This window comes from Cynocephalus volans, chromosome 3, assembly GCF_027409185.1.
Source record: "Cynocephalus volans isolate mCynVol1 chromosome 3, mCynVol1.pri, whole genome shotgun sequence".
In the NCBI taxonomy this organism is placed as follows: Eukaryota; Metazoa; Chordata; class Mammalia; order Dermoptera; family Cynocephalidae; genus Cynocephalus; species Cynocephalus volans.
In genome coordinates, this window is record NC_084462.1 from 74,586,256 (window position 1) to 74,610,363 (window position 24,108).

The 24,108-nt window shown below is 45.5% G+C and overlaps 1 protein-coding gene, 1 non-coding gene and 1 pseudogene across 2 annotated transcripts; 2 read left to right on the forward strand and 1 right to left on the reverse strand.

Annotated features, from left to right (window-relative positions):
* Positions 1–4,932: 4,932 nt before the first annotated feature.
* Positions 4,933–5,040, reverse strand: LOC134374120 (U2 spliceosomal RNA; annotated as a pseudogene).
* Positions 5,041–7,565: 2,525 nt separating this feature from the next.
* On the forward strand, positions 7,566–22,522 carry UBAP1L (ubiquitin associated protein 1 like). The gene is made up of 5 exons (XM_063092299.1): positions 7,566–7,744; positions 12,125–12,700; positions 15,137–15,346; positions 21,162–21,263; positions 22,159–22,522. The coding sequence occupies exons 1-5, from the start codon at positions 7,610–7,612 to the stop codon at positions 22,291–22,293; spliced, it is 1,158 nt and encodes a 385-aa protein (XP_062948369.1). The 5' UTR covers positions 7,566–7,609; the 3' UTR covers positions 22,294–22,522.
* LOC134374156 (U6 spliceosomal RNA) lies at positions 8,290–8,396 on the forward strand. Its single transcript, XR_010023032.1, has one exon. It is a non-coding gene; the product is annotated as a U6 spliceosomal RNA (small nuclear RNA).
* Positions 22,523–24,108: the final 1,586 nt, after the last annotated feature.

Genomic DNA, 24,108 nt, shown 5'->3' on the forward strand with positions numbered 1-24,108 from the left:
ACAATTCATACATGATTGGTTGATATGTGTCATAAATTTCTGATAATCCATAGGTCTCTCTTTCTTGTTTCCTCCTGTTCACTCTTGGCTCTCTGTCAGTCTTTTTTCTGTCTTTCCCTTGCAATTTATTTCTTGAGGACTAGGGTCATTTTTCCTGAGGAGTTCCCAGTTTCAGTCTCATCAATTGCATCTTTGTGATACCATGTCCCTCTGTTCCTTATAATTTAGTGGTTAAACAGAGCTGCACTGTCCAATATGGTAGCCACATACAGCTATTGGGTATTTGAAATGTGACTAATTTAAATTGAGATGTACAATTACATATGTGGCTCATGTTATATTTCTATTGGATAGTGCTGATCTGAGGCTTGATCACATTTAGACTGGAATTCTCTGGCAAGAATACTTCATAGATGTGGTACTTCCATTCAGGAGGCACTACTGTCTGTCTCTTTTTGTGATATTAGCAGCCACTGATAATTGAGATTTATTAATTAATTAGAGGTTGAATAATAGTTTAATTCTGTCATTCTTCAATTATTAGCTGGAGTACTTCTAAAAAGAGAAACTTCCCCTCATAACTTTGGTTATCCTAGGGAACAATTTGTATAGGAAAAGCAAGAGAGAGAGATACTTAATTCTCTTTATTTACTAGTTTTCAAAATAATGAGCTGGTTCTCTACCATCCTCCAATGGTGGCCAATGAGTTTTGTTATTAAGTATTTATTACGAACTTGGACCCATACATTTTTATTTCAGCCCATTATTATATTTATTGACTGTCTCATCTCTGGCCAGTGGGAGCCTCTTCAACTCAGCTCCTGAGTTCCCACATAATCTCAGCACTCTCTTCCAAGTTTATCTTGTACATTTCCTGCCCCAGACCTGGAATCAGTCATTTCTCCAAAATGAGCCCTGGTTTCTTTTCAGTGGAGAAGGTATTTATAGGCCATGAACTGTATGCTACTGCTCATCACTGGTCATTTCTTGTTCTTTTCAGTCAACAGAAATAGGAACTACAATTCTACTGAGCCTTTATCCCTTTTCTAACTCCTGTCCTTTTTATACTTTTATCTGAATTCTCCATATATTGAACATGAATGAATGAAAATAGAGAAATAAAGTTATTGAAAGACTAATGAGAAAGTTAGCCAGTTAATTGTTGATTCATCATAAACAGTATGTAAGAATACTCTTTTATCCCCTAAAAGAGGAGAGACTGTGGACTTGTGAAAAACGCTAATGAAAGCATTTATTTTTAAGAAATTAGATAAATACAGGGAAGATGAAAAAGCTCTGAGAGAAAGATTAGTTATATGTTAAATACTAAGGGTATTTAGCCCAACTGGCTGAGTTTATGACGTCAAAGAATTTGCCGCTACAAGCTAATCAATTTAATTACTCTAAAACCATCCATGCTCCCAGGTCCACATGACTTTTGTAACAAGAAGCTTAGCTGGGATTATACCATCTGTTGTAGCAATTCACTTCTACATGTTTTGTCAACAGGGAGGCTCTCCTGGGAATTACAAGTAAGTACAAACTATATCTTGTTCCATTTAAATAAGAATAATATGCAATATTAAAAGGAATATGAATGGTATGAAGTATTAGTAGTGATTTATTTTACGGAATAGAGAGTAAATGAGACATTTCCAACTAAATCCCCCCCTTTTTTTTTAATGCTGAAAGGTGTTTTTAAAATCTTTGTATGCATCCACACAGTAGTTCCTGACTTGCTACATTTGGCCACCCATTAAGAATTTGTTTCCAATGCAGAATCCATTTGTCTTTTGAAATAAACTTGGTTTCTCATAGTCTCTAAAGTAAACATCGGGGTCTTTGAGGCAAGTGGTGGTAGAGTGTATAATTATGCAGAACAGTAGGTGCTCTTTTCAACTTTATTAATTTATGCTTATCAGAATCTGGATATCAGAATTTGAACTGTGTTCTTTGGGAAATGATTTTTTTTATATACCATTTTCCAGATATTGTGTTAGGCACTGGGGACATAATAAGGAGCAAACATACAGGACCCCTGCCCTCCTGGAGTTTGAGTCTGGAGTAGACAAGCTTAATGATTATACAGATAATTAGAGTCATTAGTTATAAGTGTGAGGAGGAAAAGTACTTACTAAACGATTTATATTTTTTTCATTGTCCAAATATTTATTAAGAGCTTATTGAGACTAAGCAAAATACCAAATACTCCTGAACCTTATAGAGAATATAGGTTATGAGGAAGATAGATATTAATACAACAATCACTTAAAAATGTGCTAAATGCTTTGAAGGAAAGACATGGTTTTATGAGATGAATTAGGACTTTTTTTCAAACAGGTTCTGTAATACATTTAGGTGAAATAATAGAAAATATATGTCATATAGTAAGGGTAAGAATTATCATTTTGCAGTGTACATATGTGTGTGCTAAGTTACAAGGTCACTTTTTAAAACATTCTTGAAAGCCACAGTAATGGGTGGACCTAACCAAGTTTGGGGATCGGGGAGAGCTTTTTTGAGGAAGTGATGTTTCAGCCTTGCTCTGAAAAATGAACAGCTTTTCACTAGTTATGGGGAAGAGACAGGGAAGAAGAACATAGCAAGTATCTGGAATAGTATATGCAAAGGTCCTGTGGTGGGCTAAAAGACCATGGCAGTTGAAGACCAGCGTGGCTGGAGTAAGGCAGATGAAGAGGGATCAGGGGGCAGACATTGCAAGGCTTCATAAGGAGTTTAATTTTAATTCTGAAAGCAGCTGGAAACCACTGAAGGAGTTATTGAAGCAGGAGAGTGACTTAGTTTTGTGTTTTGAAATGTTCACTCTTGCCTCAGTGTGTGGAATAGAATTATAATAATAGAGCATGAGAGGATACACAGAGACCAGTTGTCCAAGTGAGACATAATGCGGGCTTGAATTTCCATGATGGCAGTGGAGGTAGTGTGAAATGGCTATAGCCTCCAGAGATTTAAGAGATAAAACTTGGCAGGGGATTTGAGATCAGTGGCGGTAAAGGAAAGTGTCAGGGATGAGTCCCTGTGCACCTGATCAATGTTGCCATTCCTTGAGACAAGGAAACTTTGGGAAGAGGAGCAGTTTGGGGGAAGGGAAAATCAGGAGTTTACTTTGCACATATTGAGTTTGAGGCACTCTTCAGACATCTTGGGGGAGATGCTTTATGAGCAGTTGTGTTTATTTGATCTCAGAAGAGAACTAGAGAATTTACTTTGTGACTCATTTGTAGGAAATTGAAGCTGTGGGCAAGGATGAAGCCATTTAGAAAGTATAACGAAAAGCTTTAAAAACAATATCAATGTTTTCACCTGGGCCCCACCTAGACCAATCGCCACAACTTCCACCCACCCCACTCTCCACCCCCACGCTCAGATGCAGCCAAATGGGCACAGACTCCTGGACTGGTGTTTGAGAGGTCCTGGGTTGTACAGTTTGCTGAAGCATGCACAGCCTGGCTTTCCTAATGTCTTCACTTCTCCACCCTCACCCCACCCCCTCAGGCCTCTCTGGGTCTCTCCCCATCTACTGAATGGAATCAGCACTCAGCCTAAAGTTCAAAGTCCTCCCCAGCTCTACTCCAATATACCCTTTCAATCTTATTGCAGTCTGCTTCCCAGCACAAACCGTCTAAGTGAGTCAAGCAGCAGGTGTCACCCCCTCATTCTGCCCTGTAGGTTCCTGCTTCTTTTTTTTTTTTTTTTTTAAAGATGACCGGTAAGGGGATCTTAACCCTTGACTTGGTGTTGTCAGCACCACGTTCAGCCAGTGAGCGAACCAGCCATCCCTATATAGGGATCTGAACCCATGGCCTTGGTGTTATCAGCACCACACTCTCCCGAGTGAGCCACGGGCTGGCCCCAGGTTCCTGCTTCTGCTACCTTGCTCAAGCTGCTCCTTGCCTGGAGTCTTGCTCTCCATCCAACCCTTTCCCTGCTGACAGGCTGTTCTCCCACCCTTCAGGGTCTAGGTCAAGTCCTGTTTCCTAAAGCTTCTCCAACCCCCATAAGGACCAGAACCCTCCCCTTCCTCTGGAGAATATTATTACTTAATGATCTCTACCTATCATTTTGTACTTAGCGAGGTGACCATCATTTTAGAATATGTTGGAACTAGATCATATTTTACACTGTAGCCTTTGCCATTCTAGAAATGTTCCCAGAATCCTCAAACTTTTAAATTACCCCAGAAGTAAGTGTAGGGCTAAGTAGATAATACATATTAGGATGCAGCTGCTGGGTCTTATACCCGCTAAGCACACTTGTATCTCAATAGAACTGTGGCCCTTACCCATAGCTCAAAATTCAAATTATAGTTGAAAACATGAACGGTACATCTGAGAACACTAAAACTTGCTGAACTTTCCTGTATCTCTTATGACACCCTTATACCTCATAGGTTTCCTATAAGAACTGGCTGATGGGGCAGATAATTTATTGCTTACACTGGAACCTGCCTGATCCTGTCTCATGGAGGCAGCATGAAGAATCCATCTCTTGATGTGCAGGGAGCTTGCTCCAGGCATGGGGTGGAGAAGCCTTTTGAGTCATACACAGTAAGACACTGACAAGAACGGACAGATGGGGGTGGAGATGAGGGAATCAAAGGATTTGCCCACCCACCCTTATTTGACCTCTGCACTCAGATTACCCACCCTACCTCTCTACATGATGCTCTCATATGAGGAAGGGGATGACCGCAGTGACCCCTAGTAGCAGGGCTTTGCATCATCCTGGCAGGGATGACAGATCGTGTTGAGCCAGAGGCACTCCCTGGTGCAAGCTCCCAGGTAAGCCCTGGTTGTTTGCAAAATGCCAGACTGCAGTCAGGAGTCTAGATTTGAGTATATATCATAGGCAGTCATGAGCTTAAATTCTGTGTGAATGAGTTGTTTTTTTTTTTCTCAAGGCAACAGACTCAATGTTTAATGTGGTTTAAAATACATCAAAAATCAAATCCTTGGGTGTTGTATTACTAAACAGAGAACAGATCTACACTTGATCTTAGCCAAAAGGCCAAGAAGTGATGTGTGAATGAATTTTTACTTCTCAGATTTCAGTTTTAGTAGATACTGTTGACTAATACTAATTGACTTTCTTACCAACAGTTCATGACAGTTATAGATGTTCCACATCCTCCTCAACACTTGAATTGTCAGGCTTTTCTATTTTAACCCTTATGGTTATGTGTGTGTGGTGGTATCTAATTGATTAATGAAGTTAAACAACTTATCATATACTTATTGGCTACTTGGATATCATCTTTTGTGAAGTGCCTATTAAAATCTCCAGCCAATTTTTTTTCTTGCCTATTTCTTATTGTTTGTAGAAGTTCTTTGTATCCAAGGGTACTTCAAAAAGATAGTGGAAATATAGAATTAGAAGAAATTGTGAATCTTTCCATGAACTTTTGAAGTTCCCTCAGATATTGGATATGAGTCCTTTTGTCAGATAAATGTGTTGCAAATATCTTTTCCCACTCTGTGGTTTGTTTTTTCACTTTCTTAATGATATCTTCCAATGAATGGAAGTTCTTAATTTTATTGTAATCCAATTTGTCAGTATTTTCCTTCATGATTAGTCCTTTTTGTAACTTGTTTAAGAAGTGTTTGCCTATTCCAAGACCATGAATACTCGTATAGGCTCTTATTTTATCTATATATCCATTTATTTACTTAAGTTATATTACTTTACCTTCCACATTTAGATCCGTAGTCTACCTGGAATTGATTTTTGTGTTTGGTTTGAGATAGACGTCAAGATTTTTTTTTCCAGGTGAATATCCAATTGATCCAGAAGCATTTATTGAAAAGACCCTCTCTTTCCTACTGCTCTGCAGGACCAATTTTGTCATAAATCAAGGATCCATATATATGTGGAGATGTGCTTCTGGACTTTCTTTTCTGTTCAGTTGCTCTCTTTGTAAGTCGTCATGTCACTGTCTTAATTCCTGTAATTTTATTTTATTTTATTTTATTTATTTATTTATTTTTTTTTTAAAAGATGACCGGTAAGGGGATCTTAACCCTTGACTTGGTGTTGTCAGCACCACGCTCAGCCAGTGAGCGAACCGGCCATCCGTATATGGGATCCGAACCCGAGGCCTTGGTGTTCTCAGCACCGCACTCTCCCGAGTGAGCCACGGGCCGGCCCTAATTCCTGTAATTTTAAAGTAAGTCTTGATACCTGATAGTATAAATCTTCCACAGTGTGCTTCTTCAAGATTATCTCGGTCCTTTGCATTTCATATAGTTTTAGAATTAGCTTGCCAATTGTTACCAAAAAATATGGAATTTTGATACATAGGATCTATAAATCAATTTGGAGAACTGATATCTGTACAATATTGAGTTTTACAATCCTTGAACATGGTATGGTCCTCCATTTAATCTAATGTTTTATAGTTTTTTGTGTAGAGGTCTTATACATCTTGTGTTAGATTTAGTCATAGGTGGTTGATACTAATATAAATTATATCTTTTTAAAATTTCTATCCTAATGAAATTTTTAAAGTATACTATTTACATGGTTTTGTTTGTATATAGAGATATGACTGATTTTTGTATATTGACCTTGCATCCAATGACCTTGCTAAATTAACTTACTAATTCTAAGAGTTTTATTCATAGATTCTTTTAGGTTTTCTTCATATACAGATAATGGTGGCTTTATTTCTTTCTTTCCAATTTTTGTACTTTTATTATTTTCCCTCTCTTTTTGCGCAGGCTAGTACCTCCAGTGCAACTTGAATAAAAGAGATGATAGGGACATCCTTGTCTCATTTCCAATCTTGGGAATACCTTTCAGTATTTCACCATTAAGTGGGATGTTTGCTGTAGATGTTTTAGAGATATTCTTTAACAGGCTAAGGAAATTCCCTTCTATTCCTAAGTACTAATAGGGTTTGTTTATTGTTTCTTAAAATAATGAATGAGTATTGATTTTATCAGGTGTTTTTTTCTGTATCTATGGAAATAATATAATTATATAATTTTTCTTCTTTATTCTATTGCTATTAATCTTTCATTGATTGATTTTTGGAAAGTTAAGCCAATCTGTCATTCCTGGAATAAACTCAATTTGTCAGTGTTGTATTATTCTATCCATAATTATTTTTGTTAAGATTTTTGCATCTATGTTCATGAGATTGGCTTCTAATTTTCTTGTCAAGTTTGGTATCAAGCTTATGCTGAAATCAAAACAATTAGGAAGTATTCCTTATTTTGGAAGAGTTTGTATAATTTGATGTTATTTCTTCCTTAAACGTTTGAGTGACAACTCTTTTGATGAAATGCTTTAGAACTAGTGTTGTGGACCATATTTTGGAAAACTGTGGTCTGGAGTATGACCTAAACATGAAATAGTCAATTCTTGTCAGTGTGGATGCTCTTGCTTTTTATTCATTTTCTCCCTTATGCAGCACTGGCCACTTAACCTTTTTCTTAACAGCTCTGTGGGACTCAGCTAAGTGACCACACAGGAGAGTGGTAAGGCCATTTGTAGACCTAAGCCTCGTCCTCAGGACTCTATACTCTCTCACTGCCACCAGGTGGCCTGCCCCAGCTCTGCTCAACCATCTCCACACTCCTCTGACAGAATGAACGCCCTCGATGGTGTCCCCTTCAAGGTGCCCAAAGACTTTGTGATAGGCACAGAAGTGATAGGCACAAAAGCTCTCCCTGGGCCAGAGCTCAGTGTCCCAGCCTGCAGAGAGCTTCTGCTGGGTTCATTGGTAAGTATATCTTTTTGTCTATCTGTTTGTCCTGAGTTTGTGGGTCTGAGGCTGAGCCCCATGAGGGCTTGTTCCTTGATTTTAAAGGGAAGCTAGGTCTGCTCTTACATAGTCTAGGGAGTTTGGAAATAACCCAGTAGAGGAAAAGATATTTCATGAAGAAACTGGTGAGTGGATGATGAGGATTGTTTAGAGGGTCTTGTTTTAAGCTTAGGATAACTGAGAGGTTGCCTATATGTAGTGACTGAAAGTCATTGCAAGAATGCTTCAACTCTTCCATTCCCTATCAGTCTGCCGCCATGTCTAAAATTCCACCATTAGAATCACTCCCTTGGGCTAAGATAGTGTCTTCAGAATCCTCTGTTAAAACACAGAGAGTTACATGGGACATATTAGAAGGGATTACTGTTCTATGGACCTACAGCACATCTGCTCTGGAGGTAGCCTTGAAGCATCCCCATGGCTTATGGCTAACATACTGGGATATGCACACTCCCAGGGTATGTGGTGGTATCACATGTGACCTCAGAATAAAAGTGATTTAAGTGCTTGCTTCAGCAGCACATATACTAAATTTGGAACAATACAGAGAAGATTAGCATGGCCCCTGCACAAGGATGCCACGCAAATTTGTGAAGCATTCCATTTTTTTTTTTTTTAACAGATCATCTAGGCAACAAATCAACAGTGTAACCATTATTCTTTCAGAAGGAGAGAAGAAATCTAAGGTAATTAGAGGGGGGAGGGGGAGGGGGGGAGGGGAAGGGAGAGGGGGTGAGATTGGACAAGGGGCATAAAGAATAAGTATGATTTGTAACAATATATATGCTAGTAATATTGATTTGATCAACATATCTCAATGTTGAACCCCCAAAATATGTATAATCAATTTTGATTCAATAAAAATTTTTAAATTAATTAATTATTTATTTATTTTTAAAATGACTTAACTTCCTGGAGACTTAAGTTTACTTGAAGATTTAGTGGGGAGACCCATTGCATTCATATTATAACACAGATACATCATGGGGTAGAATGCAACATTCACATGAATTTTAAAAAATAAAAGAACAAGATTGCCAAGAACTGTGGATCTGGTGTCGGGCCTCTTGGGGCTGGGTCCCAGACTCTTGTACACTCATTCTCTACTGTCTGCAGTGTACTTCGTAGAAAAGTTTAGTTTGGCTCTCTCTCATTTTGCACATGAGGAACCTGAGGCCTAAAGAAGGGAAATAATTTATCCAAAGTTTGTGGCACTGACAAGACTAAAACCTGTATCCTGACTCCAGGTCATTTCATATTAGCTAAGAATAGGCCTCAGGACATGAGGGACATGGGACAGGTAAGATTTGAAGGCAAAAAACCCCAAAAGAACAAACAAAAAAAGAGGAAAGTTTCAGGGAAGCCAGGATCAGAGAGCACAGTCCAGGAAGGAGAGAAATGGGAGGGTCAGGTATAGAGGCTCAAGTGGCCTAGGGGCACAGGAAAAGATCCAGCACAGTTTTGCTTCATCTGCAGACCCTGGAGTTGTACTGAGGCTCCTCAAGATCAAGGTTTCCAGAACTGAAATAAGCTTTGTAAAGCCCAGAGGACCGTGTCCAGGGGTCCGAGCTATGGGCTCTCACTCTGGCAGCTGGTGCTGTGGGCTCTCACTCTGGCATAGGGCCTATGTTGTTGAGAAGAGGAACTTGCTTTACTGAGCCTACTATGGTGGAGGATCATCACAGCTTTTCCCTCTCTGCTGAGCTCAAGCCACAGTGAGAAGCTATTCTGAAGATTCCCTCTCCTAGAAGCAGAAATGGGCACCCTTCTGCCAAGGCCATCCCATGCGCTACCCTGGCTCTGGCCCCAACTCTTAAAGGTGGGCAACTGCACTGTTTTGAGCCTGTTTCTCTTCCTGAGCCTCCATATCTTTTACCACTGGGCCAAACTAACAAATAAAAAAGCATGAGACTCCAAGTATGATTTACAGCTTCTCCTGGTAAGTCCTCTGAGTCTACCGGGCTAATCACAGTGTTTGGAACTTGAAATGCATTACCCCATAGAAATGATGTTATAGATGGTAGTTAGATTACCAGATGAAATTACAGTGGCCTAAAGGGAAACAAATAATAACAGCTACCATTTATCGAGTACCTACTATGCACCAGGCCTGTGCCAGGTGCTCTTCATACATTTGCTCTTCTCATTGTTTTTTTTTTTTTTTAATTTAATTTTTATTGAGTCAAAATTGATTATACATATTTTTGGAGTTTACATTGAGATATGTTGATCAAATCAATATTACTAGCATATATATTGTTACAAATTGTAATTATTCTTTATGCCCCTTGTCCAATCTCTCCCCAACCCCCTCTCTCTCCCCCCTCCCCCCTCTAATCACCCTAGATTTCTTCTCTCCCTCTGAAAGAATAATGGTTACCCTGTTGATTTGCCGCCCAAATGATCTGTCCAATGCTGAGAGGCATGATCAGGTCCCCCAATACAATCATAGAGCAGATGCCTCTTCTGTCACTCTGAAATGGGCTTTGTGGAGAGAGACATCCTCCTCCTTTCTTTATCTCTGCTGGTGACTCTTCTTGTGTCAATGCACTCCAGTGGCTGGTGAACCATCTGTGTGGTGGTTGTGGTGTCTAGCCACCTTCGTGGCAGCCATGGTTGTCGTGGTGGCTGTGGTGGGCCACCCACATGGAGGAGATGATTTTGGCATGCTTCTTGGTGCTGGCTGTGTGCCTGGTTGTGGAGAGTGTCTGATTCCCGGCTCCATACCACAGGACCCTGAGCAGGCCCCGCCTCTCATTTTTATGATGAGCCTTTTAACAGGTCGGTGTTCCCACACCATGGCACAGGAAACCAAAGCTCCCACCCAAGTGACCCATAGGGTCAATGACTTGTGAGTGACACAGCCAGGATCCCAACACAAGTCTGCCAAACCCCAAAGCCTGTGTCCATCCCTTCCACCCTTCTGCCTTCCCAAGGAGCCCTTCCTTGAGGTTTTATATTTTAACAACTGGTAGGACCAATTCCCCTTATTTATATTTTTGTACCCAGAGTTTTTCTGGCTATTCTTATTTGGTTTTTGTATGAACTTTCAAATCATCTTGCGTAGTTCCAAAATCAGAGTGTTGGTATTTTATTAGGTCTTTGTATCTTTTTATCCCCCTGGCTGTCCTTCTGGCCATCTCTTTATCTATTAGTCTCTTTCTCTCCAAGTATGCCTCATTAGTTCTGAAGTTGTCTTTTTCCCTCTATCCTTCACAACCCACCTATTTTGCTCTAATCTCGTTTTCTAAGCATTTATTCTGCACACTCTTACAAATGTCCACTCTGGCCTGCGCTGGGCCCTGAAAATACAGAAAGGAATGAGATAGTTCTTGACCTCAGTCAGGGAATCACACTGGAGTAGCTAAGTTATGCTCCTCTCCCCAAGTAGGGTTATGTCAGGGGTGACAGGGGGAAGTATCTGTGACCTAAGTGTAAGTGTCTATGTTTGTCTGTCTTTCTGCCTATCTGTCTCCTCCAACTCATCCCCCCCCCAAAAAAAATCACTTCCTTAATTGACCATGGTAGAACGTTGAAATTGCCTTTTAAAAATTGTTATAGTTTTAATGAAATATTATGTTTTCTGTTCTTAATTTTAAAGGTAGGGAACAGGAATATTTTATTTTTGCCTCGTTTGTAAACTCTACAGTTAGGTTATGTCTCCAGACTGCTTTTTAAGGTGGCCTGATGTGTAGTGGAGAAAGCACTACAGCTAGCTGGACAGAGGAATACCAGCTCAGCCACTCACCACCAATCTGCCCTCAAGCAAATTAAATTTTCCAAGCCTCATTTTCATAGTCTAGAAATAGGAATGACACTAAAACCTACTAAGTAGAGTTCAACAAAGATTAGCCCTCAAGTAACCTCAGATGGCAGCAAAGGGGATGTGGGCAGGTATTACCTCCATAAGGAGGTTTGTCTGCCTGGATGGTCCTTCAAAGCTGACTGCTTGGTGGCAAAGAGTGCTGGGCTCAGGTGAAAGCTTTGCTAAGAACATGTTTTACTGGAGAAAATTTTAAAGCAACTATTGTTCAATTATATACTGAACTGCTATGGGATTTAAATATTGGATTTCATTACATTTCATTCTATTAACTAATTCCTCACTTTGCCCTTCATGCCAGAGTTTGCCATTAAACTATTACTGACATTCATCAACTCCAGTGTTAGTTAAACTGATGGGTGGTGGGCTGTGTTGGATGCTCGGGGTTGAGAATAGCAAGCAGTCCAGGTCTGGCAAGTCTGGCTGAACAGGGTCCGCTGAGGCCAGGGGTTAGGGATGGGACCCTGGGGCTCTGGTTTGCCCCAGTTGGGTCTCATGTCACTTTCTCTCCGCAGCACGACTTCAGCCTGGAGAGGCGGGCGCTGTTCTGGGTGGAGGCCGCCGTCCGGGGACCCTGCCCATACCAGTGTGGTGGCCCGGGGACAGCGTCAGCCCCTCCGGCCTGGCTCTTGCTGGTCAACCCTGAACGCGGGCTGGAGCCTGCGCCTGCCGCAGTCAAAGGCCCAGAGGACGGACCCCAGGAGCTGCCCGAGGACGAGGACGAGGACGAGGATGTGGATGAGGACGAGGAAGAAGCCTCCTCTGTCAGTGAGGAGGAGCCGGGCTCCGACGGCCCCCAGCCCGGTTCCCCGGCGAGCCCCGACCCCAGCTGTCGCCCGTGTTCGCTGGACGTGCTGCGCTGCGTGAGGTCGGAGCTGGCCGGGGCGCGGCAGCGGCGGCTCTCCGAGGGCAGGCTGGCCGCGCGCCCCCAGGCTCTTCTGCACCGCTTCCGCGGCCACCGGGCGTTGAGCCTGTGCCCCAGCCCCGGGCCAGAGCCCGTGCCCCAGCTCCCCCGCGGCCCCGCGTCGCCCCCGCGGCCCTCCACGGCTGGCGCCATGCCCCCGCTGCGGAGCCACCGGCCCACGGACGCGGTAAGGACTCTGCCCGCTCGGCCAACGCCAGAGCTCAGCAGCTGAGGCCCCAGAATCGGAGTCCCCAGCCCGACCCGCGGACCTGGTCCCCTCCTCCCCGCCCTCCTCCTCCCTACTTTTACCTGCCACCCTGGCCCCGTACCGTGCTGTCCTTCCTGCGGCCTTTGCCTAGAATATTCCCTGCTCGGAGGCCTCCTGTTCCTTCTGTTTTCCACTGTGCCTGCTTTGCCTAACGGACGCATGTCACAGTGATTGTAATTGTCCAGTACTTGTCTGTCTCTTCCAATGGAATATGAGTTCTTTTAGGGCAGGGATTGGATCTCATTTTTGTTTCCAGAGCATCCAGCAGCAGACTTGACCCATAGGGGGTGCTCAGTAAATATCTGTTGAATTAATGAACGTGCCTCCAATCTAGGGCTTCTCACTGGGTGAGGTTTGCTGTAGGCTAAGTGAGCTGGAGCCTCAGTCAGGGAATATTCACCGCACAGTAACTTCCTGCCAGACACTGGGTCGGGAGAGATAAGGTCAAAACCACTGGATGAGGTGGTTGGCCAAGGGCATATGGGGCAAGGCCCAACACTGTATAGTGGGATCAGGTGTTGAGAGAGAGGCAGGGCTGCTGCAGGCTGGGAAGCCTTCAGGATGGAGGAAGTGAACCCAGAAGAGGCAGAAGCAAAAGTGAACTTACGGTGAAGCCAAAGAAGCGTAAGCCTCAGGCCCCTCACGTTGTCCCTTCCAAGGACTTGGACCTAATTTTTTTATTTATTTATTTTTTTTGTGGCTGGCTGGTATGGGAATCCGAACCCTTGACCTTGGTGTTAAAACACCCAGCTCTAACTAGCTGAGCTAACTGGCCAGCCCAGACACAATTTTGTATTCATAATTGTGTGTCCTTTTTCTTTAAGAGGTCCCCTCCAAATTGTATGTGTTAGACTCCACAAAACCTGGATCCGGAGCTGATGGGGTGGGTCAAGATTGGTAGCAGAAGGTGGCAGTTGTGGGCCGAGCCCGTGGCACACTCGGTAGAGTGCTGCGCTGGGAGCGCAGCAACGCCTCCCGCCGCGGGTTCGGATCCTATATAGGAATGACTGGTGCACTCACTGGCTGAGTGCCGGTCACGGAAAAAAAAAAAAAAAAAAAAAAAACCGACAAAAAAAAGAAGGTGGCAGTTGTGCACAGCTTTCTGCCCCCCAGCAGTCCATAGTCAGGCCAGGAGATGCTGCAGAATAAGGCCAAGGTGAAATTAAATCCAAAAGACAGAGACTTGAAGTCTGGCTCTTCCACTCACTGATGTGTGACCTTTGACAAGTTACTGAACCACTCTGAGCCACCCCTGAGCCACCCCTTCTCTACCTGAAAAGTCAACCAGCAACCCTTCACACAGTGTAAAGCAAACACAGTAGAGAAGACGCTCCCACATCGAGGACCAGATGTGGATGCCAGGATGGTCAAGATTCCCTGGTCGAATTTAACTCTAGCAACAGCCTTGTGGCGTGGGGGGATCATGATATTGTGCAGATGAGGAAACTGAGGCAGAGAATGGCTAAGGATCTTTTTCAAGGACACAAGAGTAGACTCAGCTCCTAAAATTTAGATATTCTCTGCCCTGGAAGTAAAGGGCAAGACCCTAGGGTGAGGTCATGGCAGGGAAAGTCCTGAGAAGATGGGGATAGGTGGGGAATTCATATGTTCCACATACACAACTGGGACCAGGAGCCATGGCAGCAGCTGGGCTTTCCTTAGGAGGAAAGGGGACAGGGAAGTATATCCAGGGCTAGCAGAGGGTTGCTTCCTCATGGAAAATGAGTTAGGGGTGATGCCAGCCAAACCAACTGAAATGCCTTCAAACCACCCTCTTTAGTCCAGGGTCTGAGTCTCTCCAGCACCATAACTGAGGGACTGATGTGCACAGTTCCTACCCTGCTCTATGCCCTGCCAAACTCAAGAAGGAGGGTCTGGCTGGGAAGACCCACTCTTCCTCTCCCTCACTAAGGTGTGGGATAAAACAGCCTCAAAGTAGGGTTCAGGTCCCAAATGTGTTGCTTATCAGGTCATTAACTTCTCTGAACCTTCATTTCAATATGTGTAAAATGGGATAATAGGATAGACCTATATTTCTTTTGCAGGGTGTTCTAAGCAACAGATGAAATATTAACATTCGCTGATAGTTTCTGTATGTCAGGCCCTTTGCTAGTCACTTTTCTTACCTTGTCATAACAACCCCATGAGGTAGCTTCTGGGATTGTTTTCATTTTACATATGAGTAAACTGAGCAAACAGTGGGAAGCTGGGGTCTGCAGGACTCCAAGCACTTCACAATATTAGCTCCTACACTCTGTATAGAAGGTGGTACACAAAGCCACCTTTTAAAATGTCCAGCCCAACTGGGTATCACCTCCTGTGGTAACTCACACATTTAGCCTGTCTTTATTTCAGTCCCTCAGCCCATACACCTTCCTGCCACCTCCTGGGGGAGCACCCCAGCCTCTCAACCCCCAAAGATCATACCCTGATTCTGCGGCCGACCTGCTGTCTGCCCTGAGCCAGGAGGAGCAAGACCTTATCGGGCCAGTGGTTGCCCTGGGATATCCCCTGCGAAGGGCCATTGTGGCTCTACAGAAGACAGGGAGGCAGAGCCTGAGCCAGGTGAGTGGGGGTCCCAGTGCTGAAGGGGTTTGAAGCTGAAGCCAGGTGAGTGGCCATGTGGTTTTCATTTTTAACTTGAAGAACTTTTGCTTCCTTCTGTTTAGAGGCAGACCCTCAGCCTGGCATTAATTATTGGGGTTTGTGAACAAGTTTCTAGACTCCAATGCTACCTCCTCCATTGGAATTAATCAGGAATTCCCATGCCCACTTTGGGAGTATCAATATTCTATTCCTGTCCCAGTCTCTGCCCCAAGTACAGGGGCTAGAACTTTGGGCAGTCAGGAATCTCTCCAGAACTGTCCAATAGAACTCTCTGTAATGAGAGAGATGTTTTATATCTGTGTTGTCCAATGCAGAAGCCATTAGCCTATGTGGTTACTTGAAATGTGGCTAGTGTAATTGAGAAAATGAATTTTTAATTTTATTTAATTGTAATTAATTTAAATTTAAATTCAAATAGCTACATGTGGCTAGTGGCTACCATCTTGGATGGCACAGATTTAACCACTTCTCTGAATGAGTAGTTTATTCATACCCATATCCATCTCTCTCTCTTTTAACTTACCCATCCTTCTCTCTGTCTTTCAACTTACCCATCCATCCATCCACTTATTGGTATTTAGATGCAGCTAGGAGCTATGGGGAAAACCAAGGTACATAAAAACCAGTGTTATAGGTTGGGTTCCCCAGGAAGCAGACTCAATGGAGTTTGCATGCAGGATGTTTATTAAGGAGGTCCTTGGGATCAACTCCTGTGGAAGGGAGGGGACAGAAGCAGGAGTGGGCAGAGGGAGAAGTTGAGCTATAATGAAGTCCTAATAACAGCATCAACCACCCCCACAGCTCCAGAGCATCTATGGTCCCTTAGAGTTGTCCTAAGTGGGACTGAGATGGTCGGGGCTTTATATCCCTGACTCAATCATTCATTGCATGTGGGAAGGGGGTGACTTGAGAGAAGAGGATCTCTGCAGCTAAGGAATCCCTAAAGGGACAGACAGCTGAAGGGTGTCAGCTCTCCCAGCATCTGAGGGAACAAGTCCTTCAATGAACAGGTATCAGGAAGGTACATCACAAAGTCCAGATTCTGTCCTGGAAGAATGGTGGATACTCTGGATGACACTCAAAGGGTAGCACTCCAAGCTGCTCTAATATTTAGAAGCAGGTCTTGATCCCCAATACAAGCCAAGAATGTGAGAGCACCTGCAGGGGAATGAAGGCCCCCAAAGTACCTAAAAACAGGTGCTAGTAACAAGATGTCTGGGAACAGAAGCAGTATAAGTGCTACCAGGGTGTTTTTGTCACATATTGCTGTTTAACAAACCACCCCAAAACTTAGTGGCTTAATACAACCATTTATTTGCTCATGATTCTCTGGGTTGGCAGTTTTGGGGTGGGCTCAGCTAGGTGGTTCTTCTGCTGGTCTCACATGAGGTCCCTCCTGTGGCTACAGTTTGTTGACTCAATTGGAGCTAAATGGCCTAAGATGGCCTTACTCACAGTCCAGTGGTTAGTGATACTAGTCAGCTGGGCCACATATCTTCAGCAAGCTCACCCTCTTGGTTCCAAGAGAGCAAGAGTGAAAGCTGCAAGGCCTCTTGAGGCCTAGGCTAAAATTGTACATAGTCATTTCCACCTCATTCTGTTGGTCAAAGCATGTCATAGACTAGCCCAGATTTAAAGGATGGAAGAATCTCTTAATAGGAGGGGCCACAAAGAGTTTATGGTCATTGTCAATCTACCACGAAGAGGTTCCAGTGATCAAGAAAGGCTTCATGGAGTGCCAAGCAGTGAGCTGTACTTCAAGGATAGATAAGGTCTGACTTTAAAGGCAGGAGGAGATGACACTCCAGGCAGGAGAGACAGTGTGCACAAAGGAGCTGAGGCAGGAAGGAAGTGTTTGGGGGGCCTGACCTAACCAGACTTTCTAGAGGAGAGGGTACATGAGACAGGCTGGAGGGAGATAAGACAGGGAAGGGGAATTGGGGGCAGATTGAGGGTCCCTTGAAGGCTGGGCTGAGAATTTGATAAATGACCCCAAAGGCAAAAGGGAGGCATGGAAGGATTATGAGCAGGAGCAGGAGGTAACATTGAATGACATTGCCTGCACCCCCAGTCTCCCACCTGAATGTAACATCCCCCTTCACTGGCTGGCACTGGGATCCGAACCATTGACCTTGGTGTTATAACACTGCGCTCTAACCAACTGAGCTAACCAGCCAGCCCCATATTGTTTTCTAAACAGCATTCTTCTTGGTTGGAAAGCTGGTTCCAGAGCAGTTGACACATTCCTTTTTCTCCTGTCCCTGCCCCACCACCGTCAGAGGGCTTGGACACCTTCTCGGTAATCACTGATGACTGCTGAGTGTTGGGTCCCTCAGGTCCGGAGCTGCCTGCTTCTGGGGGAGGGAGTAGCAAAAGGAGAGTGACTCTCAAATTGGAGCTGGAAGCAGGATGTGCTGCTGCCAGGTTGGAGAGGTGGACAAATGCACCTCGTCTCCTTGCCCTGCTTCTACTCTACTCTGGGTTCAATAGTCCATGCCATCACCGAGGAACACTTCCAACACTGTGACCCCCATGTGGCTAAGTGGTGGGGAGGGGTTGTGAACATTTACTGAACACTTTCTTTGCACCAGTCTCTCAATCTTAGAGTACTAAATTAGGTCTTCTCAATTGTGCAAGGTTGCTATTACTGTCCTGACCACTCTGCAGAAGACGAAGCTGAGGCCAGGGAGATGATCATGTAGCCAGTCAATGGCAACACCAGCGTTGAGGCCAGGCTGGTCTGATTCTGAATCTTTGTCACATAGTACTTTTATTTTCTGTGTGAGAACCTCCTAGGACAGCACCCCAGACTGATCTGAGATTTAAGAGCAGATCTAAAATTGCTCCTACCTTCAGCTGCCACTGAAAAGCCAGGACCTTGGCCAAGAAGCTGGCCAGGAGGGCTGTGAAGGGTCAGGCCCACAGTGGGGCTCTGACGTGCCTTCCCAGTACCTCTGGGCCCTGTGACAAGGCTGAGTTCTCAGGCCATCTACTGCAGGGGGTCTGAAGAATAGTCTGAGCCAGCACAGGGCACTGGCCTCCCAGTGGGTGGGCTGGAAGGATCCCACTACATTGGGAACATTGTGTTTCCAGATATAGACTGACCACCTGCCTGGCCCCCTGGTGGGCAGTCAGGGGCCAGGCCCCAAGGGGTGGGCCTGAGGGGACTTTGGATGACTTCATCTATCCTCCCCCACCAAGTTAGTATTTCCCTCCATTCTATGAAGTTCCACCATTAACTGAGCAACTCCTTCAGGTTCAGATTCTTTCTCCTATTGCAAGACATGCTCTACAGTAAATCCTTTTTGGGGCCAATATAAATGACAGATGGCCCAGAAGGGAGGACATCCAATGATGGAGACAGGCCACTTAGAAGAGTCAAGGAAAGAAGAGACACAGAAGATAAGCTTTGCCCAGCACTCCTGCATTTCTTACATGAGGCTTGAAGTGCCCACTGTCTGCCTGCAGGACTGGCACGGGTGGCACACGTGAACATCCACAGGCCAGGTCCAGGAATGCTATAGGACTACAAGCACACCAGGACCCCTCTTAGACCCTCACTTTTCCCATTCACAGGATGGAGGAGGGATGTGTGTTTGGAACCAATGACTTCTGGGGGCCTCATCCTAGGATCTGAAGGTGACATCCTTAACTACCCTGGGGCCCAAGGCAAGCTTGGTAGTTTCTACAGTCTCATAGGCCCAAAAGCTGACCAAGCAGCAGAATCTTTACAAATGCAGACTCCCAGGCCCTGTTCTGAAGGGTTCTAGTCAGTGGATCTGCAGTGGGCCCAGGGGCCTATAATTTTAAAAGATCTACAGATGGTTCTGATATGCAGCCTGGCAATGGCATGGATTGAGGCCTACTATCCCTCTTCAGTGATTCTTAACCTTGGCTGTACCTGGAATCACCTGGAGAGCTATAAAAAATAATCCCAATGCCCAGGCTACACCCCAGACCAATTATATCAGAACCTCTGGAGGTGAGGCCCAGGCATCAGTAGTTTTTTAAGTTGCCAGGGTGGTTGCAATAAGCACCAAGATTGAGAACCATTGCTGTGGATGGGCCAAAATGTGAAGGGAGGTTCCACCATCTGCCCTTGTCCTCCCTCTTTCTGAAAGTGAAGGTTTCACCTTCAGAAACCCTGTCCACTTTCAAGGCAGCTCAAAGCCCTTCTTCTAGCAGCTGATCCCCCATTTGCCTTGATCCCCAAGGCACTGAGAGGTCAGCTGATCTGCGCCCTTGTTCTGGGACCCTGGGCAAGCTACCTACTCTGCTTGGATGTATCTCAGTTTCCTCAACTGTGAAGGGAAGGCTTGAGCGAGTGGTTTTCAAAATGTGCTCAGAGCAAGGTCTAGGTGTTCTGGGCTGTACGTCCAGCCAGGAGCCCTGGACTCTGGGTTCCCATGACCCTGGCCCCAGTTCTCCCAGAGCAGTTCTGATCTTAGCATGTTATTGTTGAAGCCTCCTTGTGCTTGGACAAACAATTCAGGAGCTGAAACAGTTTGAAAACCATTAGTCTAGATGATCTGTGCTTTCTGCCCAGCTCTGAAGGTCTGCAGAAACTGGACCTGTTCCTTTTCCATTTCCACATATACACATAATTCTTATGGTCTGGAGCCTTCATTTGGTGAGTACTCCCTATAAATCCTGCTTTGATTCACCTAGCACTGATGTTTTCCCATATCTGGTTTATCTCCCACACTAAGCTGTGAGTTCTTTGAAGGTAGTTCTTAATTCATTATAAACACAGCATACATTTATTTCTGCCTGCCATGCTGGATGCTGGGGACACCGTGGTGAACAAAACTGACACACTCCTCCCTCAAAGAGCAGAAAGTTAGTGGATGAGAAAGATTAAGTGAAGCAATTATGAAGTTATATGTGCTATAATAAGGGAATCAGGGGGTGCTGTGGGAGCACCAGGGATGGCCCAGAGTGAAGACGGAGGGGGCAGAGAGGCCTCCCAGGGAAGGGGAGTGAAGCTGGCCTTGGCTGAGGGAGCTGTGTAAGGAGAGGCCTGGAGGGCTATGGGAGGCTGTGGACTTTCATCCCTGGTAAGAAGGCAGCACTTGATCCTGGCGATTTAAGCAGGGAGAGACTTGAACAGGTTTCAGCCCTCTAGGATCCTCCCTTGTCGCCCCCCACCTACCCTTCCCAGCACCGGTGCAGGACTGCTGCAGAGTAGGTCTTCAAGGAGTCCTGGATGACAGAGATATGGGGTGCACAGCTGTGGATGAGTGAGACACCTTCACACAAGTGGGTGCTCACCAGGGAGGGTGGGCAGGCTGGGTGGGTGGTGCATGTGTAGGATTGCCTAGAGGTGGTGGGTGAGATGTCCATGTTTGAAGCTGTCCTCCTAGGGCTGGCCTGTGGCTCACTTGGGAGACAGTGGTGCTGACAACACCAAGTCAAGGGTTAAGATTCCCTTACCGGTATCTTTAAAAAAAAAAAAAAAAAAATGAAGCTGTTCTCTTCCCCACTTAGGTTGTGTGAACACCCTAGCCCACCCTGGCACCTCTTTTACTGGATTCCAGCCCCCAGCTTAGAACAATTAGTGAGGACCACCTGTCCCCAGGCCCTCAGAGGAGGCCTCTATTCCTCTTCTAGTGGCTCCCAGGGTCTCTGGGGCCATCTTGCATGTGATGCATTGCCCAGTCAGCCTGGCCCTGAGATCAAACCTTAAAGAGGCCCTTGGAGTGCCTCCCCACCCTGTCTGCTGCCCATACCACTCCTCTTACCATCCCTCCTTCTCTGCCTCCTTCTGGCCCAGTTTCTTGGCTACCTCAGCGCCTGTGACCGGCTGCTGCGGCAGGGCTACGAGGAGGGCCTGGTGGAGGAGGCCATGGAGATGTTCCAGTTCTCCGAGAGCCAGGTCAGCAGGGCCTCCTGCCCAAGCCTCAGGGGACGGGAGGGGTGGGGGTGCACACATGAGCCTGGTGTACAGGGCGTGCGCCAGTCCCCAGAGCCAGCCTGTGGGCCCAGCAGGAGGTAGCCTGCCTGCTCAGCCCCAGGGAGAAGGAGCAGGGACGAAGACAGGAGGAACAGAGGGAGAATGTGAAGGGGTGGAGAGGGAGACAGGAGGCAGAGAGAAGCAGGGGTTTTGTCTTATTTAACTGAATCAACACAACACATACTACTGAATGGCCACTCTTTGACAGGCTCCCAGATAGGAGCCATGGGCAGTACAGATATGATTGCATTCTCTACTTGGGGAGTTTGCCACCTGCCCAGAATGCAGCTGTGGGCCCAATAGCAAATTCTAAGACCTGTCCACACACAGCTAGCAGAGCAGTTCTTCACAGAGGCTGAGGAACAGCAGGTGAGAGAGATGCTGGGGAGACAAGAGGGGGGAGAGGTGGGGAAGTTGCAAGGCCCGGGGTGAGAGAAGGCAGGCAGGCAGAGACTACACTGTGGAAACCTCGGCAGTGTGGCAGTGTACGGGCACAGGCAAGAGGCCCCAGCTGTGCATCCTCTGGGTGCCAGTGGGCAGCCTTCCTCCTCCTGCCCCAGTGCGTCGAGAGCAAGCAGGAGGGGCGGGAAGCAAAGCCAGGACAGAGCCCTCTTTCCCTGGCAGAGGATGGGAGATGGGAGCCCACGTCACTCAGAGGTACAGGAAAATGGCAGGTGCTGCCCAGGTTCAGGCCCACCTGGCCTGGGACAACACAGCTTTCTGGGACTAGGTGCCATGAGCACCAGGGAGGGGCTCTCCAAGGCTGAGTCTGTGCCTCGTAGACCCCCCAGCGCCCTTCCTACCTTCTTTTCCTCAGGCAGGGGAGTTCCTGCGCCTCTGGGAGCAGTTCAGCGACATGGGCTTCCAGCAGGACCGGATCAAGGAGGTGCTATTGGTCCACGGCAACCGACGAGAGCAAGCCCTGGAGGAGCTGGTGGCCTGTACCCAGTGACCCTAGGTACTCTGCAATGCCTGGGTGTCCCAGTCCAGTGCCACCCCTGGCAAGCCATCCTGTGTTATTAAAACCAATACGAATAATAGAGCCATGCATGCTCACTATAAAAACGCAAACAATGCCAAGGGTAGGAGTAAATACCAGAAGAATCAGCTGGAAGAGTTGAAAGTCTCTGCCTCTGGGAAGGGGCAGATGGGAGAGTGTGGGCGAGGATCTATGTTTCTCATACAAGCCTTGTAAAACTACCTGTATCTGACTCTTTAAACTGTGGGCATTAGTAACTTTGATTTTAAGAAATCTAAAACAATAAATGATGGGCAATTCTTTAAAGTCTTGTAGGCTCCTTGTCATTATGCAGAAAGAACATCTAACCGAGGATCTAAAGACCTAATTTATGAGTTTGGTTCTGTTGATGTCTGGCTCAAGGCCTCTTTGGGCCTCAGTTTCCCCAGGAAAAGTAGAGAGATTTGACCAGGTCAAAAGTTTCCAGGCCTGGCTGCTATGCATAAGAATCCCTGGGGAGTTTGTTAAAGAGTTCCAGGCCCCGCCCCTGGATATTCTGATTCAGAAAGTCCAGCTTGGCAGCCTCCAGGAATCTGTTTTGTTTTATGTAAGACTGTCTGGAGATTCTTTACAATGTAATGGGCCCATGGCCAGTGCATGTGACTGTTAGGAGCAGCCGATCTGGGACCCCCTTTTGCTCTGACAATGTGTGGTCCTGTCAGTCTTTCCTCATTTGAGGAGTGGAGAGGCTGAGACCAGAGTTGTCTCCTGTCACCTCAGGCCTATCCTTTAGAGGCCCCCAAGGATTGAGGTGACCAGTTGCTGCAGCGGCCTATGACTCAGGCAAGCAGAGGTCAGAGACCAAGACTCTGGTGCCCCTGCCTTCTCAGCTGGTCCTGTGCAAAGACCAGAGGCAATTACTACACAATCAAAACCTCCCAGCCCCCTTCTACCCTGCAAACACGGCTGGACCTGGAGCTGAGGCCTGTAAACAAAAACTTCCACGCTTCTCGGGGCTTCCACCCCAGACACCTGTTGTTTGAATATGTAGCGAGGATTTCTGCAGGCATACCCAACAAATTTGGAACTAGAATCCAGGTATCCCAAGGACCATCCAGCCCCTCGGTACTTTCCACTAAACCTCAATGCCTGCCAACTTGAAATCACATAAAAAAAAATTCTTTGGCCTTAAAAGTTGCTTTGAATAACTTGCAGGCAATGCAAAACTATTTGAGAAAATCAGCAAGATGGCATAAAGTTGGTTATATGTCTGTTGCCAAAAATAAAACTACACTTGGAAAAGACAGTAAAATTAAAGTTCAATTTCTGAGAAGCAATGTTAGGTCCAAAGCTATTTGTGTTCTTATTAAGGTGATCTGGCCTCAATCTGCCACTTTATTATGTCCCATTGATTAGAAGTGACCAGTTAGCAGGCGCCTCACCCATGCCACTACTCCTATCCTTCTCCCACCTGCCCCAAACCTTTCCAGCTCTAGAAAACTATTGCTTAAATAAAAATGAGACATCAATGGGCAAATTGTTAGTTTAAAATATTTTTTAGAAGGTAGAATAGTGCTGAAGTTGTAGGCATGGACTTTGAAGTCAGATCTGTACTGAAACTACAACCTTATCACTAGCTGTGTGACCTATTGGAAGTCACATAACCTCTCTGTGCCTCAGTTTCTTATCCCTAAAACACAGGTACTGAAACTTTCTCATTGTGATGATTGAGCAGGATAGTGCTCAGGAAGCTTGTGAGATGGTACCTAGTAGCTATTTACTTATTTACACATATTTATACCCTTCCTC

Coding starts and splice junctions, on each gene's coding strand:
- UBAP1L (XM_063092299.1), top strand. CDS start 7,610: ATGAACGCCCTCGATGGTGTCCCCTTCAAGGTGCCCAAAGACTTTGTG. Junction 7,745..12,124: donor AGCTTCTGCTGGGTTCATTG/GTAAGTATATCT, acceptor TTCTCTCCGCAG/CACGACTTCAGCCTGGAGAG. Junction 21,264..22,158: donor TCCAGTTCTCCGAGAGCCAG/GTCAGCAGGGCC, acceptor TCTTTTCCTCAG/GCAGGGGAGTTCCTGCGCCT.